Source organism: Cupressus sempervirens, chromosome 3 (assembly GCF_028749045.1).
Source record: "Cupressus sempervirens isolate cs-2001-9-10 chromosome 3, ASM2874904v1, whole genome shotgun sequence".
NCBI classification, from domain to species: domain Eukaryota; kingdom Viridiplantae; phylum Streptophyta; class Pinopsida; order Cupressales; family Cupressaceae; genus Cupressus; species Cupressus sempervirens.
In genome coordinates, this window is record NC_143120.1 from 453,955,227 (window position 1) to 453,978,160 (window position 22,934).

The following is a 22,934-nucleotide window of genomic DNA, read 5'->3' on the forward strand; positions in this document are numbered from 1 at the left end:
CACTACGTTTGAGAGTCATCCACTTATGCAATTTGTAAATTGTTATCAATGAGTTTTTATCTTGTATATAAATTTATGAATTAGGAACACCCTCCCGAGTTTAGTGGAGCTCAAAGAGAATAAGGCTTGTATATCCATGATATTTTACATTTTCTTGTCTTCGATATGCAGTCTAAATTTTCTATCCCATAGTATAGGTTTTGTGTTTTCTTTTAGAATTGAAGGTAGCAAGAAAATTACTAACATACCTATTCTAATTGGGACAAGCACTCATCTCTTAAGAAGTAACCAATTTCTAAAATTGAGTATCCATTTCTCAAGAACTTTTTTTATTTGATACTTCCCTTATCTTAAGAACCAACTTCTTGTAGATACCCACACCATCAAAATAACATTATGTTACCCATCATTCCATTATCTATTATGAACTATAATTTGTGCTAACACTTTAATAAGGCACCACTCATGTGAAGGACAAACCAAAGTCAAAACTATGTAAGTAAAATAAAATAAAATAAAATAGAAGGAATATGTAAGTAAAACAAGAGAACAATGATTGCTTTAAGAGGTGTAAAATTATAAAAGTTTGAGAAGAAAATAAAATAATATACAAGTAAGTGTATCCAATTTTTATATATCATAAGGAATTTAGACAAAGGAATAAAAATAATACAACAAAAGTTAAGACAAGAATATTTATTTAGAGTTAGTATCAACTAAAATTATTAGTTCAATGTTATATTATCAATTTATAGATTTCAACTTTGATAATAAGTAAATTTAGATAAAATACTCAAAATAAAATTAAATAATATTAAAAATGTTAATGTTAAATTTTAATTAAAAAATTATCAATAAAATCAAATTTCAAAAGTTAAACATAGAATAAAATATTTTAAAAATATTTTTCATTCTTTTAACATTCTAAATTATTAAAATATAAACAAATATTTATTATTTTTATAATAAACATTATTATATAATTTAGTTTAATGATAGTTTTATATTTGTCGGTCTTCAATTACTATTATATTATACCAATAAATAAACTAATTGCTAAAATGTTCATATGTTTATATGTTATGAATAAATATAATTTTGATTTAATAAAAATTAAGAGTTAAAATAAATTTTAAAAGGATAAAAAATGTAAAGATAAGAGATATTTATTTTTAAATTTATGATTAAAAAATAAAAAATTATGTTAATTAAATTTCTAATAATAATGTTGTTAAAGATATAAAATATAATTTAATTATCAATTTAAAATTAAAAATAGTACTATTATATATTTTTATTTTAACATGTTACAAGATAATTGAAAAGACTTTTATATTAAAATGAAAGATTTTTTTTTGCTCTGCTAGGGTTTCATGCGTCGCTTGAGTTTCCTTGCGTACGTCTCTCTTTTCAAGCTTTCCTTCTGTGTTTTCCATATGTCATACCACATTTAGTGTGAGAATTTTTTAGGGCTAGTTTATAATGGCTCCAACAAACTTGATATCAACGTTTACACTACTACTTCATAAAGCCATGGTGCCTCCACTGAACAAATGTCCTCACAAGTTTGTCCTGAAGGTTTTTCACAAGGTAATCCTGATGTTATCCTTCCTCTGCATGAATTTGACTTTGCGTGTGAATGGTTGGAACAACATACTTTGATAGGGTATTTTGTGGGTAGGACTCCTCCTGAAGCCATGCTCCGAGAATGGGTTAACAAGAGTTTGACTGCTCATGGAGTCTGCCTTGACGTTGTGCCAAATCTTACCAAAGGTTTCTTTTAATTTTGCTTTGCTAACCCATCCCAAGCTGATGTAGCAATGACCCTTGGTTGGTTTGATCCTCCCTGCTTGTGTTTCAATGATGGTCGGTAGACTTTATAGTCTCTAATGACAAAAAGCTTAGGGTGCCTATTTGGGTTGAGTTCTCTGGTCTACCCTTGTCTTGTTGGTCATCAATTGAGTCCATTGCCAACGCCCTTGACAAAGTTGTTACTAAGGAACACAATAAGTTTTTCAATGCTTGCCCTCAGCGACGCGTTTGCATTGAGGTTGATCTTTCCAAGGATCTCAAGGATACTATAGAGATTCAAGTTGGTTCCCACACCTTCTCTCAAAAGGTGCTCTATTTTAACCTACCCAACACCTATTATAGGTGTCAATCAACTTAACACAAGATTAGGAATTGCCCTTTGGCAATACTTAGGGTTAAACCCCCACCCAAGGATGCTCTTGCTAAACTAGCGGAAGGCAAACAAAAGGAGGAATGGACCACTATTGGGTACAAAGGAAAGGCTTCTTTGACTCCAATAAGATGTATGTTGTTGTTGTTTATGTTCCTCCCATTCAAATAGGAGCACAAACCTTAGTCATTGTAGGGACATTGGTAGTTTCACCAGAGTCAAATCTTGTTGATTCACAGGTTTCACATCCTGTTGTTTCACAAGGGATCAAGGCGGTTGCAAGGGTTACCACTCCTATTGTAGTTCGCACCCCACTTGCCGCATCTTCCATTGCAACATATAATGTGCAACGCTCTTGCAATCCTCCTGGATGTGCTGAGAAACCAGAAGAGAAGTGATGAGCTATTATTCCAAGAGAGTTTCCTTCTGGTTTTACTTTTTTGCAAAATAGTTACTCTTCTCTTGAGGACAAAGAAGATATGGAGGACTTTTCATGAAATTCTTATCATGGAATGTACAAGATCTCACAGACCTCTCCAGAAAGTACTATGTTAGGGATACTCATCATAGACTTGGCAATTTAGATTTTCTTTGTATGCAAGAGGTTAAAATCTCTGGTTTCATGCTTTCTTCTGCATGTCATGTCATTTGGTCGAATGTCATTATGTTTTCATCTCAGCATGAAGTTGGTAGAGGTGGTCTAGTTACTCTCCTATCACCTTGCCTTCATTTTGTTTTTATTTTGCATGATTCTAACCACATGCACAAAATTATTTAGATTTTTCTTTCTCTCAATAATCATTCTTTTGGTATAGTTAATGTTTATGCTTCCAATGATGTTGTGGAAAGATCTCAACTTTGGTGCTAGATGGCTGACAACTTGCCTCCAACTACTTGGGTGATGTGTGGTGATTTTAATATGGTTGAGCTAGCTTCTGACAAAGAAGGCATTTTTCCTTTTTGTTGGACAGTTGGGGAATGGGAAGCATGGTACTACATGCAAAATAAATTGGACCTGTTTGATCCCAATACTAACTGCCGCTAGCAGATTGGGGTTTGGCACACTTGGTCTAATTTTTGAGCTGGCTCTGACCATATATTAAAACATCTTGATCGTGCTATGATTACTGCACAATATTTTTTTTCCTTCTCCAAGGATCAAGAGTTACCTATCATTCCCCTGCTGGATGTAACGTTGTCAGACCACTATCCCATTTATTTCTCTATTTCTTGGCAAACAATTGTCCAATGAGCTGTCAAAACACATTTTTTCCTCAAGACATCAGTGTTGACACATTCTTCCACTATTTCTCACATCCTATGTTTTTGGAATTTAGAGTCACGTCTCCACTCTCAGTTTGGCTGGATTCAATGGTGGAATGATGCTGTTACCAGAACTACTAGATTTCTTCACATCTATGGGAGGTAGTTGGCAGTTTTTAGAAAAAAAGGTCTTATGAAACCAATACCAAAGCCCTCAAGAAGGCTTCTGAAGTGCTTACCCTTAACCTGTTTAATGTTGACCTTCAAATTTAGCTTGCCAAGCTTTGCCATGATAAATAGATTGTAGATAACTATGCTGCTAGGGGGCCCCAAATCAAAGCTCACCTCCATTGGTTGAAGGTTGGCGATAAAGCTTCTAAAGAGTTCTTACAGGCCCTCAAAGCCCATCATACCAAAGCTAGGATTAAAAAGATTAAACAAGGAAATACTATTGTCTCCAATCTCCCTAACATCTTGCAAGTATTTGTGCATCATTATGAAAATGTTTTTGCTTTGCAAAGAAACTTGGTTGCTCGAGAGGAAGCTCCCAAAAAGTGTATTTCTATTACTCCAAACTACCTAGCGGTCAAGCAACGAGTTTTTTGTGATCAGCTTCTCACCATCAGAGACCTCGAAGAGGTTGTCTTTTCTATGGCAGATGACAAATCCCCTAGGTGTGATGGGTTCCCTTGTGAATTTTACAAACACCTCTGCGAGTCTATAGGTTCAGACTTGCACAAAGTCTATTTAGACGCTTACCATGCTAAGAGCCTATGTGCCATTATTAACAAAGGAAACATTAAATTTATACCTAAAGCTGGTGATCTTGAAGATATCTATAATGGGTGGCCCATCACCTTGTTGAATGTGTCTTACAAAATCATTGCTAAGGTGATATCTCTTAAGATTCATCATCTCCTTCCTTTATTTGTGTGACCCAAACAAATTGGGTTTATTAAGTCCAAATATATTCTTAACGACATCATTGTTGTTTGGGAAGGCATGGAATGGGCCCGTAAGTCCAATCAATAGACATTGTTCTTGAAATTTGATTTTTCCAAAGCTTATGATCGCATTGAATGGCCCTTTATTTTGGTTATGCTTCAAGCCTTGGGGTTCGGCCCTAACTTTCTTCAGATTGTTGAAATGCTTTTTGGAGATGCTAATGTTGGTATTACCATCAACAATTCTCGATCTAAAGCCTTCAGGCTCTTTCAATCCATCAAGCAGGGTTGCCCTCTGGCTCCAACTTTGTATGATCTTGTTAGTGAAGGGTTTGGTTACTTATTGGCCTACTCTATTTCCTCTAGTTTGGTTCGTGGCATCTCCTTGCCTGAATCCTCTTCTTAGCTAGTATGGACATTTTGCAAATAATTCCTTTCTCACTCTTTTAGAGGATGAGGAGAACATTGCTGATGCCTTGCAATGCTTGGACACCTTTTGTCAAGCTTCTGGTTCAGCTATTCAATGACACAAGATGCTTTGTTATAGGCAATCTTTTCTTCCAACCCCACCCTGGCTTTCTCAATTAGAGTGGAAATTGGTCACTCATGGGGAGATTTTTCGCTTTCTGGGCATTCCCTTTGCTTTCCAAGCTTTGCCAGTGGACTTATGGAATGCTATACTCATGAAAATTGAAAAGAAGCTTGGCTATTGGCTTACTAAACCCCTTTCTCTTGTGGGGAAATTCCAAATTTTCTCTAAGGTGTTGGCAGCTACTCATGTTTATTACTCTTCGTGTTGGGCTCCTTTCAAAGCCTCTTACCTTAAGTTGGAATGCTTACTCGGCAACTTTCTTTAGGCATTTGGTTCTGATCACCATGGCTTTCACAAAGTTGCTTGGGATTTTTGTTGTCTCCCCAAGGAGTCAAGAGGACTTGGCCTTCTTTCCACTCAGAAACAAGGGCTTGCTCTCTATACTAAATGGATTATTCGTGCTATCACCGATGATGAAGCTTAGAAAGTGTTGGTTCGACACTGCATCACTTCTAGATTTCCTACCAACATGCCTGCATGGAAGGGGATTAGCTTTCAAACCCTTCTTGTCATGCATGAACCTATTCACATCCATGGCTCTTTTGTTATAAAGAGCATATGGAAGGCTTGGGAAGTTGTCAATCCTTGACTTCACTGGGCTGGTGATGAGTTTCATAATTGGCTATCTTTGAATCAATAGAACCTTTAGTGGTCCCCATTGTTTGCCATTCAAGGCGTTCCTCTAGCCAAAAATCAAGGTGGTAGTGCTCTACATTTTTTCAAACGCAGCACCAAGACACCTAGAGACCTCTTTTCCAGGGTCTCTATGAGTCTCAAATCTTGGGAGGATATTCAAATTCAGTTTTGTCTTGCTCGTCAAGATCGACAAACTTTTGATCTTTTGCTCTCAACAATCCCAGATCATTTAATTCACAAAGTGGGAATTCAGTCTGTTCGACCTTGGTGGAAGCACTAGAAGTGGTATCCTGCAATGCCCTTCACCAGTTATAAGCCAAGCTTAGGATATCGATGGCTTTCTCCTTACCTTCCCATGGTGGATACTCTCAATCGGTGATGACATTTGCAGTCTTCTCCTTATCATTGGAGGATGTGCTTTGATACAATTTGGAGTGCTATATTTGAGCCCAAGATTGCCCATTTTGATTGGTGCCTATTTTTTCAAGGGCTTCCCCTTGGGCTGTGACTCAAGCATATTGGGGTTCTCGATCCTTGATGTCCATTTTGTGGGCAATCAAAATTGTTTCTGTAGGCGTGCTCAAAACTAATGGCATTGGATACATGATTTCTTTAAGTCTTTTAGGCTAGAGCCCTTTTCTTGGCATATGGTTGTGTTGGGTGATTCACCCATAATTCCTAGGAAGTTCAACCAAATCTGGCATACTTTTAGGAAGGAGATTTTGTTGACCTTATGGAAGGATAGGAATACTGTTCTTTTCACTCACAACTTTCTTGATATAAATGTTGCTATGTATACTAAAGCATGCATTTGTAATAATGTCATGATGTAGATTTAGGTCCAAGCAAACAAAGTGGCTCTAGAGGTGGCCCACTTTCATGAGCTACTCAATAATTAGGGTAACGCACCCTAAATGGTCGCCAGAGTGCCTCCCAACACCTCGGTTGACCATACTTCGACTAGGGGCCGCCGTCGAAGGCGCAGCTCCTCTGCTCATCACTTGCACACACCTCAATCGCAAGCTCCCCGCCACCACTCTCTTAGTGGTGGCAATGGTGTTTGGTAGCATCACTGCTCGACTTCTCCATCTTGACGTAGTTTTGGCTGGTCCCAAGGTCTGGCAGCTCCCCCTCCTAGTGCTCCTCTCGTTGCTTCTGAAAAGTGGCCTTTCTGGTTGAATCTGACCATCTCTTCGCTACGGGCAGAGGAAAAGGATAAAGACAAGGTCCCTAATGAGGTTGGTGATAGCTGGACTGTTCCTAGTTCGCCTGCTAACCCCAAGGATGACTACGGTTTTAATGATCGATATGAACCACCCCCCTCGACTGGCACTGCTTTGGCGGCTTGAGGGGTTGCTAATATATTTTTTTGATGAATAGTTGTTAATTCCAACTACAATCGTCTAAACTTTTGCGGGTTGATCTTGTATCCTCCGACCCCTTTTTTAATGAATTGTAACTAGTATATTAATTTATTAATAGTAATGACTATTCATCAAAAAAGAAAAGAAAATAAGGATAACTCATTATTGTATAATAAATATAATATATCTCATTTTTATTTTTTGTGAGAGAAAATTAATTTTTATGCTTAGAAAATTATAAGGTTTATAGAATCATATAAAATAAAATATAAATATAAATTATACTAATTACAATAATTGGATAATAGTATCATAAAAAAAAATTTGGCTATCGAGAGAAGATGAATGTCAAAACCTGATCGAAAGACAAGATTAAGAAATCTGAACAGTGTATCCTGATTTGGGCATGCAATCGAGCCTGTCTCCAACAAATCATTTGGTCTCATGCAGAAGAGATTTCTCAAGCTCTTTTTCTCCTCGGAGAGTAGGTGTGGCTCTTTAATCGCTAAAAAATGTCTCAGAATGTGAAGAGAAAGTGATTACATGTGTGGGCATGGAAATTCTCGGCGAGTGGCTTCCTTTTCTCACTTCTGCAAGGCCTGCTTCCAGCGACAGACGTCTTTCTACAGCAGGGTCCTCAAATGAAGATCACCTCCACGACCTCAGCTCATCTAACGATAGCTTTGATGATGATCAAGGTGTGATTTTAATTTTAACCCCCTTTTCTATCAATACAGAGGATTCTGTAGGTTATAAGCATTGTCTATTTATTGTATGATACACATTTTATCGCGTCAACCAGATAAATCAATGTGATTTGCTTTCAGCAAGTGTTAAGATTAGAACTATCTATCTTATAAAGTTAATTTGAATTTGAATTATACTTCATCTCATAATTTTACGGGTGTAGAGGTTTATACTGGTCACAAATTGATTTCTCGTGGGTTCTCCAATCCCACTTGATATGGATTTATAAGTCTGGATATCATGAGCATATAACCCTAATGGCAGGTTCCTATGCAGCTATCTTTTTTTTTTTGGATGTAATTGTCCCATGCTCATGATTTTTTTACCTGCTCATTTGTTAGCAATTAGTTTATCTGGTTCTCAAATTTTGGAAGATAAATAAAAACATGGAAAACAAAACATGCAGCCATGTAATACATTGGAGGTTAAATATTCGTCCCAGAAGTTCAACCCCCCTCCATCTACAGCTAAGAATGTAAAGCTTAAGCTGTTGCCGCTCTATTTAAAGAGAAGATTACCAATTATTTATTCAGCTAATCAAAAAGTTGCATGGACCACTTACACCTAAAAAATAAAGGAGCAAGCTTCACGGGACTGTGACATAGAGTTAATAAACGACCGCAGATAAATAAATTGTCACTTGTTACAAGAAATTGAAGCCCTAGTCACCTGCACGGAACATCACTGCTCGGGTTCACAGAATTGTTGCAGGATCTTGATGGGAAATGGGATGCCTTGTCCTATTGTGCCTAAAGAGGTCATTTAGAGTCATTTCCTTGAAGAAAATGTTGATTATCAAGTGATCATCCCTAGGAGAAGATGAAGAAGATCTGGTAGATAATTTAATAAGGAAAAAATTAAACTACATGAATCATGATATTTGTAAGGGTACCTTTCTTGTTGCAGACTTCCTTAATGTTGATTCTTTACCTTCTTGTCAGCAAGTGATTGAACAAGATCTGTCCACCAGCCAAGGCTCTTGATGTGATCCATATTGTCAAGGTATTTGACACGATTCATGGTGAGTACTAACTGCCTTTAAATTTGATTGATAACAGTTATCAGTCAAGACAGCTATTCCTTGAAGACCTTCAAAAGTTTAATGCTCACGTGGTTTATGCATTTGCTTCTGGAACTGGTCAATCCACACTGTACATTACTAGGAGCAAGTCAAGCTATAGAAATACATAAAATGGATTTTGGGTCCAGGGATCTAACAATTTCTCAATGGCTTTAAGTTCTAAATGATTGTGGAAAATAGAAGTATAGTTGCTGAATACTGCTACATCCAATGATGCTAGCACAGAAGTTGAAATTAAAATCAGAAGGTGAGGCTGTAACAAATCATGCGACCCTTGTTTTGAATTCTTTTGATATAAATTGCATATGCAATGCGTTCACACTTTTTGATCAACCAAATCACAGAGTGGGTAAGGTGAGAGCATACAATGCTTAAACCACACTACTGATAACATTGTATGCAGACAAGATGACATGGCGGCAAGCCAACCTCTATCTACATTTACTTAGAAGATAATATATGTTGATGCAAGCCAACGGTAGAATGTCCAAGCTGGTTCAAACCAAAATGGTTGATTACACCAGCTTTTTTAATACCAAAACAGGCTAATAAAATACATTGGGTCTAGTGGTGAACTGACCAAGATCTATCAGTAGGATATGAATATGAATTAGCAGATAACCATCCAGTTTTACAAGTGAAATGCATACAAATATATTGCTCCAGCAGTAGTACCATTCGGGGCTTATAAGATGGGCATGAAATGCATTACAATAGAGGTAAAAAATAAAATATACTGCTGAGACCAATATAATTTATAATTTTGATCTGAAGTATGAATTATTGCAACTACAAGGTTTAACTGAATATACTTGAAACTTGAAAGCATAGGCAACAACTGCCTACCAATCATAAGCTAAAAAACACTGACATACACATGGCCAAGCTGATGTAGGTTGCCCATACGCCTTTCAAACTTAGATAAAATGTTGTAAAATGCCTCTGTGACTGATTAACACTGAAAATGATGGCTGATAAGCAATATGAACACTTAGAAAACTAGCACAACATCTCAGCACACCCACAACAAGTTTGAACTGATTTACTTTCCGAATTCATGCACTGTGCACATAATGAACCCCTAACACATGAAAAATTGATATCAGACTGAAATAGAAATCAGGTCTGATACACAGATCAATGCTGCTGGTACAACAGGTGCAAAGTCCATAAATACTCACCAAAGTCACCAGTGTTCACCTTTTTATGGATTGACATTATAAATTACCCTTCGACACCACCAAACAAAATAAAATGAGCTTCTAAAATGGAGTGCTTCACATCCCATATTCTCATGCCGCCATCTTCATGGTATGGACAGGTACTAATGGTACCACCGACAAATCTCAAACTTTCTCCTAGAACATGTTCAAATTTTTAAGAAAATTGCATCAGCAACATTTGACATAAGTGTTAACTAAATTGTTTAATTATGTTGATTGATTAGTTAGTTAATGCCAATTAAGTAGTTAACTATGAGCTTTAAATAATTTTTTAATTAAATTAACGGGGACTCACACCCCCTCCCAAACCTCAAAGCACTTCTCCCTAAGACGTCCCAGCTCCGGGTACTTGAGTACCCAAGCACCCCCACCTCTGCCATTCCGCAGCCATGCTGCCGTTGGGATGGGTACTTGAATATCTATCTGAATTTTGATTTTTTAATGGTACTATTGGGTATGTAATATGTTACTATGTTGAATGTTCAATAGTTCTAGTTCATATTGCAATTTCACTATGTTCAAGTATTTTAATTTGGTATGTTGTATTGAAACATAATTTCATAACTAGCATTTCAAGTTTTATATGTATACCATACAACACGCCTCCCTATTACGAGGTAATTGGTAAATACTTGCTTATTAATAATAGAGACCGAAAGGTCAATTTATACAAAAGGAAGAGACGATGTTTCCTTAGGAAACGATCTTAAAGAATAGAAACATTCTATTCCAGAGAAAGCAAAAAACGAAAGCAAACTAAAGCTAAAGATATTTACAAGATAACCATTAACTAATAATAGACGTCTTATCTATTATTGTAATACCCTCCCTTAATGGTTAATCTATCTAACACACCAAGCTGTCCTCTGAATTTGACAAACTTATCAGGACCAAGAGGCTTGGTGAGAATGTCTGCAGTCTGATCTGAGGTAGGAACATATTGCAGATCTATAGTCCCGTCTTCAACCAGCTGTCGTATGTAATGACAATGAACATCCACATGCTTGGTTTGTTCATGGAAGACTGGATTCCGTGCTAACTTGATAACGCCTTCGTTATCAACAAACAGAGTAGTCGGTCCTGTTGGTGACATCTGCATATCCCCAAGCATCCGACGAAGCCAGACATCTTCACATCCTGCCTTAACAATCCCTCTATATTCAGCCTCTGTAGAAGAGAGAGAAACTGCCTGCTGCTTCTTGCTGGTCCATGTGACTGCACCGGATCCCAAACTGAACACATATCCAGATGTTGACTTTTTATCATCAACAGAGCCTGCCCAATCTGAATCTGTGAACCCACTGAGTTTAGGATTAGAACTTCGAGAATACAGAAGTCCATAATCAGAAGTGCCCTTCACATAACGAAGCACACGCTTTGCTGCCATCCAATGATCAGCCTTAGGAGCCGTCATAAAGCGTGAAATATAGCTGACTGCGAAGCTGATATCAGGCCTAGTAGCAGATAGGTAGATGAGGCTGCCTACTAGTTGCCTATACGTAGTATCATCAACGGAAGGAGAATCAGACTTGGCTGATAACTTGAGACCTTTCTCCATAGGTGTAGATGCAGGTTTGCAATCCTGCATTCGGAATTTGTCTAACAAGGCTCTGGCATATTTGGACTGAGAGATGAATATACCAGAAGACTGTTGCCAAACTTCAACACCTAAGCAATAATGCATGAGCCCAAGGTCAGTCATATCAAAAGACTGGCATAAGTGTTGTTTGATTCCCTGAATCAAAGATGCCGAACTGCTAGTGATGATCAGATCATCCACATAGATAACCAGAAGGATGATGTCATTGTCAGTAGTCTTGATGTACAGATTTGAGTCTGAAGAACTCCTCTTGAAGCCTTGATCACTGAGGTATGTATCAATCTTGATGTACCATGCCCGAGGGGCCTGCTTCAAACCATAGAGAGCTTTTACCAATCTGAGAACCTGATGGTCTTTACCAGCAACCTTGAAACCAAGAGGCTGCGTCATGTAGACCTCTTCATGGAGATCACCATTTAGGAAAGCACTCTTTACGTCCATCTGATGGACCTTCCAGCCAAATTGTGCTGCCATGGCTAGGACTAATCTGATGGTGCTCATCTTTGTAGTAGGAGCAAAGGTCTCCTCATAATCAATGCCCTGACGCTGAGAAAAGCCCTTTGCCACTAAACGAGCTTTGTACTTATCCAAAGTACCATCTGATTTGTATTTGATTTTGTAGACCCATTTGCAGCTAATGGGTTTCTTCCCTGGGGGAAGATCAGAAAGGACCCAAGTGTTGTTCTTCAGTAGGCTCTGGTGTTCAGATTGCATGGCCTGTTCCCACTCTGGAATTCCTTTAGCCTTGGAATATGTTTGAGGTTCAAACACACTGTGAATGTTGGCCATAAGAGCAAAGTTAACAGAATCTATAGTTTTGCTCTTTTTCCGAGTAGTTCTCCCATCAATGAGCTCATCATCATGAAGATCGGCAAGTGTCTTAGCCCACCACTTAGGCCGGAGAGGAGAATGACCAACAGTATTACTAGGAGATGCTTGATCAGCAGGATCCTGATCAGAAGAATCTGGATCAAACTTAGGTGAAGCATCTTCAAAACGAGGTGATCCTGCAGGAGAAGCCGGAGGTGGCTGTACAGGTATCACTGGCAGGACTGGAGCTGTAGGAGCTACTGGAGCCCTCCCATCAGGTGGACCTAATGGAAGCCGAACTCCCAAATCATGAACCTGCATAGGCTGGATTGCTGGATCAGGAACAGGAGAAACAGGCATGAATGGTCCTCGCTGCTCATCAAAGACTACATCGCGGCTGTATATGAGACGAGATGTCTCAACATCAATAAGGCGGTAGGCTTTGTGAAGACTGCTATATCCAGCAAGCATCAGTTTCTGACTCTTGGCATACAACTTGGTGCGTGAAGCATCAGGGATCCAAACAAAAGCAAGAGAGCCAAAAACCTTCAGGTGACTGATTCTGGGCTTGCGACCTGACCAGGCCTCTTTCAGAGTTTTACCTTTGACCGCCACTGTGGGTGACCGGTTCAACAGATAAACTGCAGTGTTAACTGCTTCTGCCCAAAAACGCTTCGGAACATGTCTGTGTTCGAGCATGGAACGAGCCATCTCGGTGATTGTCCTGTTCCGACGTTCAACTACACTGTTCTGTTGTGGCGTGTGGGGTGTGGTGAACTGGCGTTGGATGCCATGTGTATCCAAGAAGCTGGAGAAAACATTAGAACAAAATTCCCCCCCATTGTCTGATCTAAGAGTAATAATAGATTTCCCAGACTCTTTTTCAACTAAGGGTTTAAACTTCTGAAATACAATAAATGCATCGGATTTCTTTTAAAGGAAATACACCCACATTTTTCTACTAAAATCATCTACAAACAACAGAAAATACCTGGACCCAAGAACAGAAGGAGTGGCCATAGGGCCGCAGATATCAGCATGAACAAGCTGAAGTACTTGAGAAGCTCGCTAAGAATCGCCACTGGGGAAAGGTGTGCGATGTTGCTTCCCAGCCTGACATGCGTCACAAACTCCAAGGTGTTGGGTTTGAATCTCTGGCAAACCAAGAACAAGCTCATCCCGAGCAAGTTGTGAGAGATAATGCACATTTAAGTGCCCATATCGCTAATGCCAAAGTGTGCTGATGGAAGATCGCCGAGCAGCCATAGCTAAGTCCTGAGAATCACCAGAATTAGTAAGTCTGAAAAGATCATGATCCTCAAGACCAACTGCAACAGTAGACTTAGTCGCCCGATCAGTGATGGTGCACTGATGTGAACCGAAGGTGACTGCCAAGTGTGGAGAATGTCGCAGCAACTGACTGATCGAGAGTAGATTTAGTTCCATCCCTGGAACGTAGTACACATCAAGGAATATGAGCTTCCTCCCAATAGACTGAATTTGAATGTTGCCTTTACCAACAACCGTGTACTCTTCTCCACCACCAAAGATAACAGAATCTGAATAAGGCTGGTAGTCAGTAAACCAGTCTTTGCGGTGAGTGAAATGTCGAGAGGCACCTGAATCAATGTACCAGGCAGATGACTGTACATGATCTGCGGGTCTTTTAGCCATGAAGGCGTAAAAGGCAGATTCCACCTGCTCAGTGTGCTCTGCACTGTTCGCTTTGGGTTGCGAACTTGATTGCTTAGACTGGGCAGCTAAGCGTTTCCGACATGCAACCTTCATGTGACCATACTTGTGGCAATAGTTGCATTGAATGTTCTTCTTTTTGGTACCATCGGATGCTGGAGCAGAAGACTTCTGCTGAGATGGTTGCTGAAACTTGCCCTTATCCTTCTGAAAGGATTTCGCAGCAAAGGCTTGCTCAGTGGAGGTGGAACTGGAGCTGCTACCGAACTGTTGTTTCCATCGATCTTGCTGAAGTAGCAGGGTGCAGAGATCAGTGAACTTTAGATCAACACCAGTAGATGTGATGTTGAGAGTCTCGATAAAATGCTCATAGGAATTTGGTAAACTCCGAAGAGTGATTACCACAATATCCTCTTCCTCCATCTTGCGACCGATGGCAAGTAACTGATCACGGATTTCCTGAATCCGATTCAGGTGTGCCTGGAGCGAGGTGCACTCATCCATGACAATAGAAAACAGAGTGATTTTCAAAAAGAAGGCTCTGCTCTTGTCGGAAGTCTCATGAAGACCTTTTAGATGTGTCCAGATTTCGGCCGCTGTCTTGCCGGATGGAATCTGAGAAAGCTGGTCATCAGCTACGGAGAGTTTGAGAAGCATTACTGCCTCTCGATTGTTCAGATCCCATGTATCTTGATCAGGACCCGGAGAAGTCGGACGCTGCTTAACACCCAGAACAAGTTGATCGGTGTTTCGATATTCGAAGATTGCGATGATGCGCTGCTTCCAGGTTCCATAATTGCGACCATTGAATTTGGAATTATGCTCGAGCATAATATTTGTCAGAGATGCCATGGCACGTTTTTCAATGAATAACTGTGAAAATTTGTGAAGGCATGTTCTTCGAAGCAAAAATACGGAAGACCCAGAAGAATCAGAGAATGATCCAAAAGAGAGCTTGAAAAACCCAGAAGGAATCTGCTGTCGTTTTCTAAATCCGCTGGCTCGAAAATCAAGGCACAAAAATTGAGGCACCCAGAAAAAACGGACGACAACACAGTTGAGCTCTCGAAAAACCCACCAAGAATCTACAAACAAAAAATTTTTTTGACCCCAAAAATTAGGGTTTTGAAAAAAAAACGGCCCTAGCTGAAAAAAGCTTGAAAAAACTTCAGATTTCTTGATGAAAAATGGTCGAATCTTCTTCCCAGAGCACAATGACAGACTGAGACGGCTAAGAGCATGAAGATTTGATATAGAAACATGCAGATTTTCACCCCAAAAACGCGAGTCTCCAAAAAATGGCCACGATTTCCATGTGATTTGTAGACCCGTAATTCGGGAATTTCTCCAAGCAGAAAAACCCTAGGTGGGTTTTGGAGAAATTAGCTGAAATAATTTTGGAAAAATTTAAACAAATAATTTCAAGAAGAAATTATAAATTTTTCCGAAAAAATTTAAGTATTTAGCTCTGATACCATATTACGAGGTAATTGGTAAATACTTGCTTATTAATAACAGAGACCGAAAGGTCAATTTATACAAAAGGAAGAGACGATGTTTCCTTAGGAAACGATCGTAAAGAATAGAAACATTCTATTCCAGAGAAAGCAAAAAACGAAAGCAAACTAAAGCTAAAGATATTTACAAGATAACCATTAACTAATAATAGACGTCTTATCTATTATTGTAATACTCCCCGCCCAATCCTCCCCTTGCTGCCATCCCCTCGTTGTCCGCTGCTGTTCCAAAAATGAGGCCCATTTTCTCTATGCCCGGAAACTCTTCGAAGTGTCCCGTCATCCCGACATACCCCAGTATTGGTGTTGCACTGGATTTATTTGAATTTATATTAAATATTGAATATTTGTCGGAGAATTATTTATTTTTAAACTCATGAAATAGTACATTTAATTAAGGCAAGATGAATTATCTTGATGAGTGATGAATTATTTTGTTGTTTGGTGTCAAGATGGGGTGGTGGTATAAAGATGAGTGTACATGAGATTATAGTGTCTACATCTTGCCTTCTTAGAAATAGTGTTGCAATTACAAAAATTAGTGTCATTTCAAAGAATGTAGATATTAGCCCCTGACGATTGACAATGGTGATAGATGATGCTCCAAGCATCAAAGTGATTGGGTTGATAAAGATCAGATTTAAACTAAGTTACCATGGTTCATCCCCACACTCCCCAGACCAGCAGAAGTTCGAACTGGTTCAAAGTTCGGGTCTGGTTCGGGTAGGGTTTGAGTTTTTCATTGTGGGCTCAAAATTTTCACTATGGGTTTAAGTTTTTCATTGTGGGTTCAAGTTTTTCACTGTGCATTGCAACTTGCACCTTCTTTTGCACAAGTGTAAAGAATCAAAGAAGGGGAGACAAAGAACTAGGATGTAGGTGCAGAGGTTGCAGACTTGGATGCTTCTACTGCTTGGCTTACACTAGATGATTTTGAAGAATTTGATCCCAATACCATTGTTGTTGCTTTTGCTGTTGATCCCATTGGCCTTAGCTCAACTGATGTCGGAGAAGAAGAAGAAGAAGATTGAAGCACTTAGAATAGTAATAGATTTTTATTCCATTAATTGAACAATAAAATAAGACAATGATACTTGAACTTGATGCTATGATCACTATGATTACAAGTGTATGGTGTTTTTATTGTTTAAATGTGTTTATGCTACTATGCTACATTCTAATTTTAACTCATGGTTCATATATATATATACAATTTTTACATGTTTTTGTACTAACAAACTCAAACCCCTTTCCAAAATTTTGACGAACTTGTGAACTGGTTCTCGAACTTCGAATTTTTAACCGAAGTCGAACTGGTAACTTAGGATTTAAAGGATGACTAGATTCTTGGAAAGGCTCTAAAATTGGGATCGGATCGAATGATTGCATGCTACCTCACAAGAATAGGTGAGTTTGAAGAACATGAGGTGCTCTTGAAATGATTGAAATTGATATTAGTAAAGGGGTAAATAGTTGCAGATTTGGGCGAGGGAGAAATGAAATGAAAATAATGGAGACAGTGATTTAAAGGGTGAACATATGGAGAAGTGGATGAGGATTAGCGAATGCATGATGGATGGGTGACTGAGATAAATAATTGGAATTATGGTATGCGAGATAATTAATGCCGATAGGCATTCTACAATGGCAGAATGGGGGAGTGCGATGGTGTGAGTGTGTTAATGTTAACTTTTATTCTTCTAGGTTAAATTTGACAACCATCTACATGTCAAAAATTTAAATCTTATTATAAATAGAATAATACTTTTTTTTATAAACAATTTAATAAATACCACATAAAATATCCATTTAAATTATAATATTTGGAGAAATAAATCATCCATTTTTAAAGAAATTAAAATAAAGAGCTTAAATTAACAAAAAACTAAATAAATAGAGATAAAGGAAATATAAATAATTTTAGATGTAATAAATTAAATTATAATTATTTTGTAGTGAATATCTATCAGCATTTCTTTAGATAGATTTATTTAAGATATCTATACTAGTTGATATACATGAATTGGGTGGGGATGATGGCTTTACTAGATGATTGTAACTATGTATGGATGTTTTATAAAGGCTTATGATGATGGAAATGGAGTTTGAGCACAAGGACATCTTGAATCTATGAAGAATTTTTGATGTGTTTGAGCAACATTTTTTTTCATAGATGCTAAGCATCGACCTATAATGGACCATGATGACAAGCACCATATTTGTAGAGTGGTTTGAATCAATAAATCAAAAGATAAAATAAAACAAAAACACACAAAAATGCATGGAAAGCAACAATAAAGATAAAAGTAAAGACAAGACTCATGCCCCAATGATCTTAACTTCAAGTTGTAACATAGTGTAAAGAACTATGGTGCCCTTGGGAAAGCAGCTAATTTGTTCTCATCCCTTACTTTGTAAGGTCATGGTAGGGATAGTGATATGTGAGTCCTTTTACTTTGTAAGATCATGGTAGTGATGGTGTTATGTGAGTCATCGAAACTGTGGTGATTGTAACAACCACTTTTCCGAGTCTTAACTAACAACTAACATTTTAAAGAAATACAGCTATTACTTCATTTTCATAGGAAGACAGTTATATCAATTACGTTCAAGTGAATGAGATTAACGGTTACAATCAGTTAAACGGGAATTTCATAACTAACAATTGAAAACACCATCAATGAATTTACTATGGAAATTAAAATCTACATACCATGGAATTCAAAACCGAAATCAATCTAGGGATGCTTCTGCAAACACCCAAGTTAGTCCACAAATACCACTTAGGATCAAATGACGATTACCATCCAATACCTCTATATAAAAATCAAATGACGATTACCATCAAATACCACCATATCAATATCATATGATGATTACCATTAGGTACCATTGTGTCATTTGGGGTGTCAGATACCACTGTATCATTTAGGGCATCAAATACCATTGTATCATTTAGGACATTAGATACCATTGTATCATTCGGGGCATCAGATACCACTGTATCATTTAGGACATCAGATACCATGTATCATTTGGGGCGTCAGATACCTTTGTTTCATTCCTTTTCTTCCTATTGCTAACTGTGGGAATAACATAAGATTAGAAGATATGCTCATAATCATTATTCTTATAAATGAAAGACTGCAATAACAATTCTATAGATATATTCCATATTTGGTTGGAAGGTCAACCGATCTAAATGGTTACCAATTACATTGACGAGAAAGGTTGCTTTCAATAAAGGAAATAACTGAATTCAACGATATAAATTAATCCATCATATCTCCTACTTGTATAAATATCATAAAAGTGAAGATACCTGCTACCAATAAATGTTTGAATGCTCAACTTATCTTTATCTGATGCACGTTTTGACATCTCGTGGAGAGGGGAAACATTGTCAGGGATTTAACCACCCAACCATGGACCTTAAACTTATCCCTACGCTTTCTTTATCTAGAAAAGCCCTCCCTCTTCACCCTTTTCCTTGGCCATACAGCTGGGTGAGTCCGAGGTGTTTGAATCTCAGAGCAACCAACTCTTTCTGTTGTTCCTCAACTGATATAGGAATATTACATGTTTTCAGCAAATCACATTTCTATGACTTGAGAAATAAAATCTTAAGACTTGTATAATAAAGACCATTTGATTTTGACATTCAATTGGTAGAATAAAGATATGATATCATGTCATAGATATTTGATCTTGACTCATCATAAGAAATTCTATTTTAAAGAGGGACTTTTCCGATGATATCTAAAACAAAGATAAAGTACGGCATATTTTGGAACTGTATCTTATTGCTATAATTACAATGCAGTAGTATCTAATAAATACATATTATATTCATTGGGATATGGGGAGGCAACCACATAACTTGGTGAAAATGGAAAGTAATATGAATATTGGTTGAACACTATCAGCGGGCACCTTCACGAAAAGGACTCCGACTGCAATCTTAGTGTGATTCCAATCACGTATTCAGCAAGAGTATAGACGAAATGAGAATTATTGTGGCAAAAAATATGCAAGGAAAGAACGAAAGGAAATCTGCAGGGATTATAGATCCTAAGGAAAACCGCACAAGGATATCTCATGAGAAATGAGACTCAATGGTCTCTCACAACTTCCATAATATAAAGAGGTATTCGATATCTTCTTGGCTTCCAAGAAGCCGTAACTCTTAAAGAAATTAATAATATCAAGTTTCCACAATCCATTGTTAATGATGATGTTGCTTCTGGATTCGATTGTGTAAGTTTTTTTATCATCAACGTTTCGGATCACACTCTGTGATCCATCATCAGGATGAGAGAAGGAAGTAAAAAGTATGCAGACTAGCCAAGCCAAGCAGAATAAAAAGAAGAGAGGGGGAGGAGGAGCACACAACACGAGGCAGAGGAAGAAGGAAATGAAAAGAAAGAAAAAGAAAAATTAAAAAAGGGGACTAGAGAAGAAAAAAACAAGATAGAAGAAACAAAAGAAAGAGGGAAGAGTATAGAAATAACTGAGAAAAAGAGAGAGTATATATATATATATATATATATATATAAGACATTTTTAATATAAGATAACGAATGTATATAATATATAACTATATATATGAATTAAGAAATTGTATATATATATATAAGATGACCTCTGCATTTATATCCTAATATAATAGTATATGTATGTATAAAATATATATGCCCAATGAATATATATAAATTATATATATATATATATATATATATATATATATGAAATAATAAAAATAAAAGAAAAATAGAGAATGAAAATAAAAATATATATAAACAGGAACAAATGCAAAAGGTCTCCCAAAAACAAGACCCACCCGACACGAGAAAATAAAAAATAAACATAAATAATTGAAAATAAATAAATAAAATCAATCTAAAAATAAAAATAAAAATAAAAGAACCAAATGTATATATATATATAAAGGAGAGATTGCAAAAGAATACAAGACCAACTCGAAACACGAGACAAAATAAATGAAAGCAAAAAATAAGAAAATAAAAACAATAAAAATACTAATTATTAAAAAATAATTAATGAATAAATTAATAAAATTAAAAAACTTAGAAAAAATAATAAAATTAGAAGACCAAAAACATAAAGAAAAGCAAGCCGCAAGAGAAAAGAAACAACCAAGAGACAGAAAAGAAGAGGACAGAAAGGAAGAAGAAAAAACAAGGAAAAAACAAGACAAAGAAGAGCCAACGAACAAGGACACCAAACCAAAGACAGGGGAGGGGGCTATCCATGCTGTTGCCGGCAATCGAGTGAGCGAAGCAAAGGTTGCCACGAGGGGTTCAAGAACCACCCATCATCTCGATTAAGGTTGAGGGGGTGGTGGCTAATTTCAATGGCTTCTTTGAGCTTTCTCTTGAAATAATTGCTCTCTTTGCAAAGGATTTGCGCTTGCTCCAAACAAATGTGATGTTTGGTGGTGACGGAGTGCTCTGCTAAGGCAGATTTTTGGACCCTATCATGCATGATGTCTGCCCCGTGCTCACGTATCCTGGTACGAAAAGAACGACCAGTTTCTCCAATGTAGGGGGTGCCACATGAGCACACAATCTTGTAGACTCCTGAGTCAAGAAATGAGTCTTTGGAGTCCTTGAGCTGCGGGACAAGATTACTTAACTTTGAAAGGGGTTTAAATAAAACTCGGAGGCCCCTTTTTGTTAAGATTTTGGCAATCTTTTGGGAGATGCCATCCACAAAAGGAATGGAAACATGCAAAGCGGGGAGGTTCGAGGACGGGGTAGGCCTAGAGCTAGAAAGAAAGAAGGATTTGGCCTGGCGAAGAGCCCTAGAAATTTGCTTGCACGGATATCCATTCAAGGAGAAGACCTGACGAAGATGAGATAACTCACTATCTAAGTGTTCTTCATCACAGATTCTGAAGGCTCTCAGGGCAAGGGTTCTAAGGATGCTGGCTTTATGGCTGGGGTGGTGGTGGGAAGAAGAGTGGAGATATAAGTCAGTGTGGGTGGATTTACGATAAACCTGCCTACCAAAGGTGCCATCCCGCTTCCTGATGAGAAGAACATCAAGAAAGGATAAGCGGTTGTCTGACTCTAGCTCCATGGTAAACGATATGCTAGGGACCAAGTTGTTGATGTGCTTGTGAAACTCCTCAAGTTTTTCAAGCCCATGTGGCCAACACACATTGGTGTCATCTACATATCGTTTCCACCATCTAAGTTTCAGGGGAAAGGAGTGGATGGCTGCCTCCTCAAAATGTTCCATAAAGAGGTTCGCAATGATCGGAGAGAGAGGGGAACCCATGGCAACCCCTTCCACTTGCTCATAGATAACATTTTGGAAGGAGAAGAACGTGGATCTTAAACAGAATTCAACCAAGTCTGCCATCTCATCACCAATCTTGCTCTTTACAATAAGAACAGACTCCTGAATAGGGACTTTGGTGAAGAGGGAGACCACATCAAAACTTACCATGATGTCATCCTGTTCGGCCTTGCAGCCCTTAACAAACTGGACGAAATGCGAAGAATCCTTGATGAAAGAGTTGGAATTTCCAATCAAGGGGGAAATTAACTTGGCAAGGTGGGAGGCAAGGAGATAAGTAGGTGACCCAATAGTGTCCACAATGGGTCTCAAAGGTATGCCTCCTTTGTGAATTTTAGGGACCCCATAAATACGGGGGGTCACTTCTTTGGATGGAACCAATTTTTTCTTTGTGGTCTCATCAAAGGAGGAATTGAGAACCAAGGCTTTGACTCTCTTCAAGATCTTGGGGCACGGATTGCGCGAGAGAGTGCGATAGTTGCTGGTGTCAGCGAGCAAGTCACACATTTTGGAGACATAGTCTTGCCTATTCATGATGACAATAGCATTACCTTTATCAGCTTTGGTAATAATGATGTCATTATCCTTGACAAGACTTTTAAAGGCACGCATTTCTCCACTAGGCAAATTGGGTTTCGGTGGTTTAGCATGCCTAAGGGCGACCGCACAATCTTGCCTAACTGCTTCTGCCTCATCATTTGAAAGAGAGCGAATAGCATTCTCGATCTCAATGAGGAACTGCATGTGAGGGATGACCCGAGGGGAGCAAGAGAAATTAAGACCCCGCTTTAAAAAATTAAAAGAAAGAGGGTCTAAGACAGCAGTGGACAGGTTGACAACCAACTTGTTTTCCCAATCCCGTACCGCATGATTAGATAAGGGAGATCGGAGGCGGAAGGGGCGAGCGAAAGGACGAGGGCAAGGAGATGCTACACCAAGGCCATACTTGACCCGAGGTG

At 38.1% G+C, this 22,934-nt stretch overlaps 1 protein-coding gene across 1 annotated transcript in view; it reads left to right on the top strand.

Moving 5' to 3' along the window:
• Window positions 1–7,282: 7,282 nt before the first annotated feature.
• Window positions 7,283–22,934, top strand: part of LOC149567035 (translocase of chloroplast 108, chloroplastic-like) — a 48,017-nt gene continuing 32,365 nt past the window's right edge. Inside the window, exon 1 of the mRNA XM_089820262.1 lies at window positions 7,283–7,679. Within this exon, the coding sequence (XP_089676388.1) occupies window positions 7,535–7,679 (145 nt within the window). The 5' untranslated portion in view covers window positions 7,283–7,534. The remainder of the gene's footprint in view (window positions 7,680–22,934) is intronic.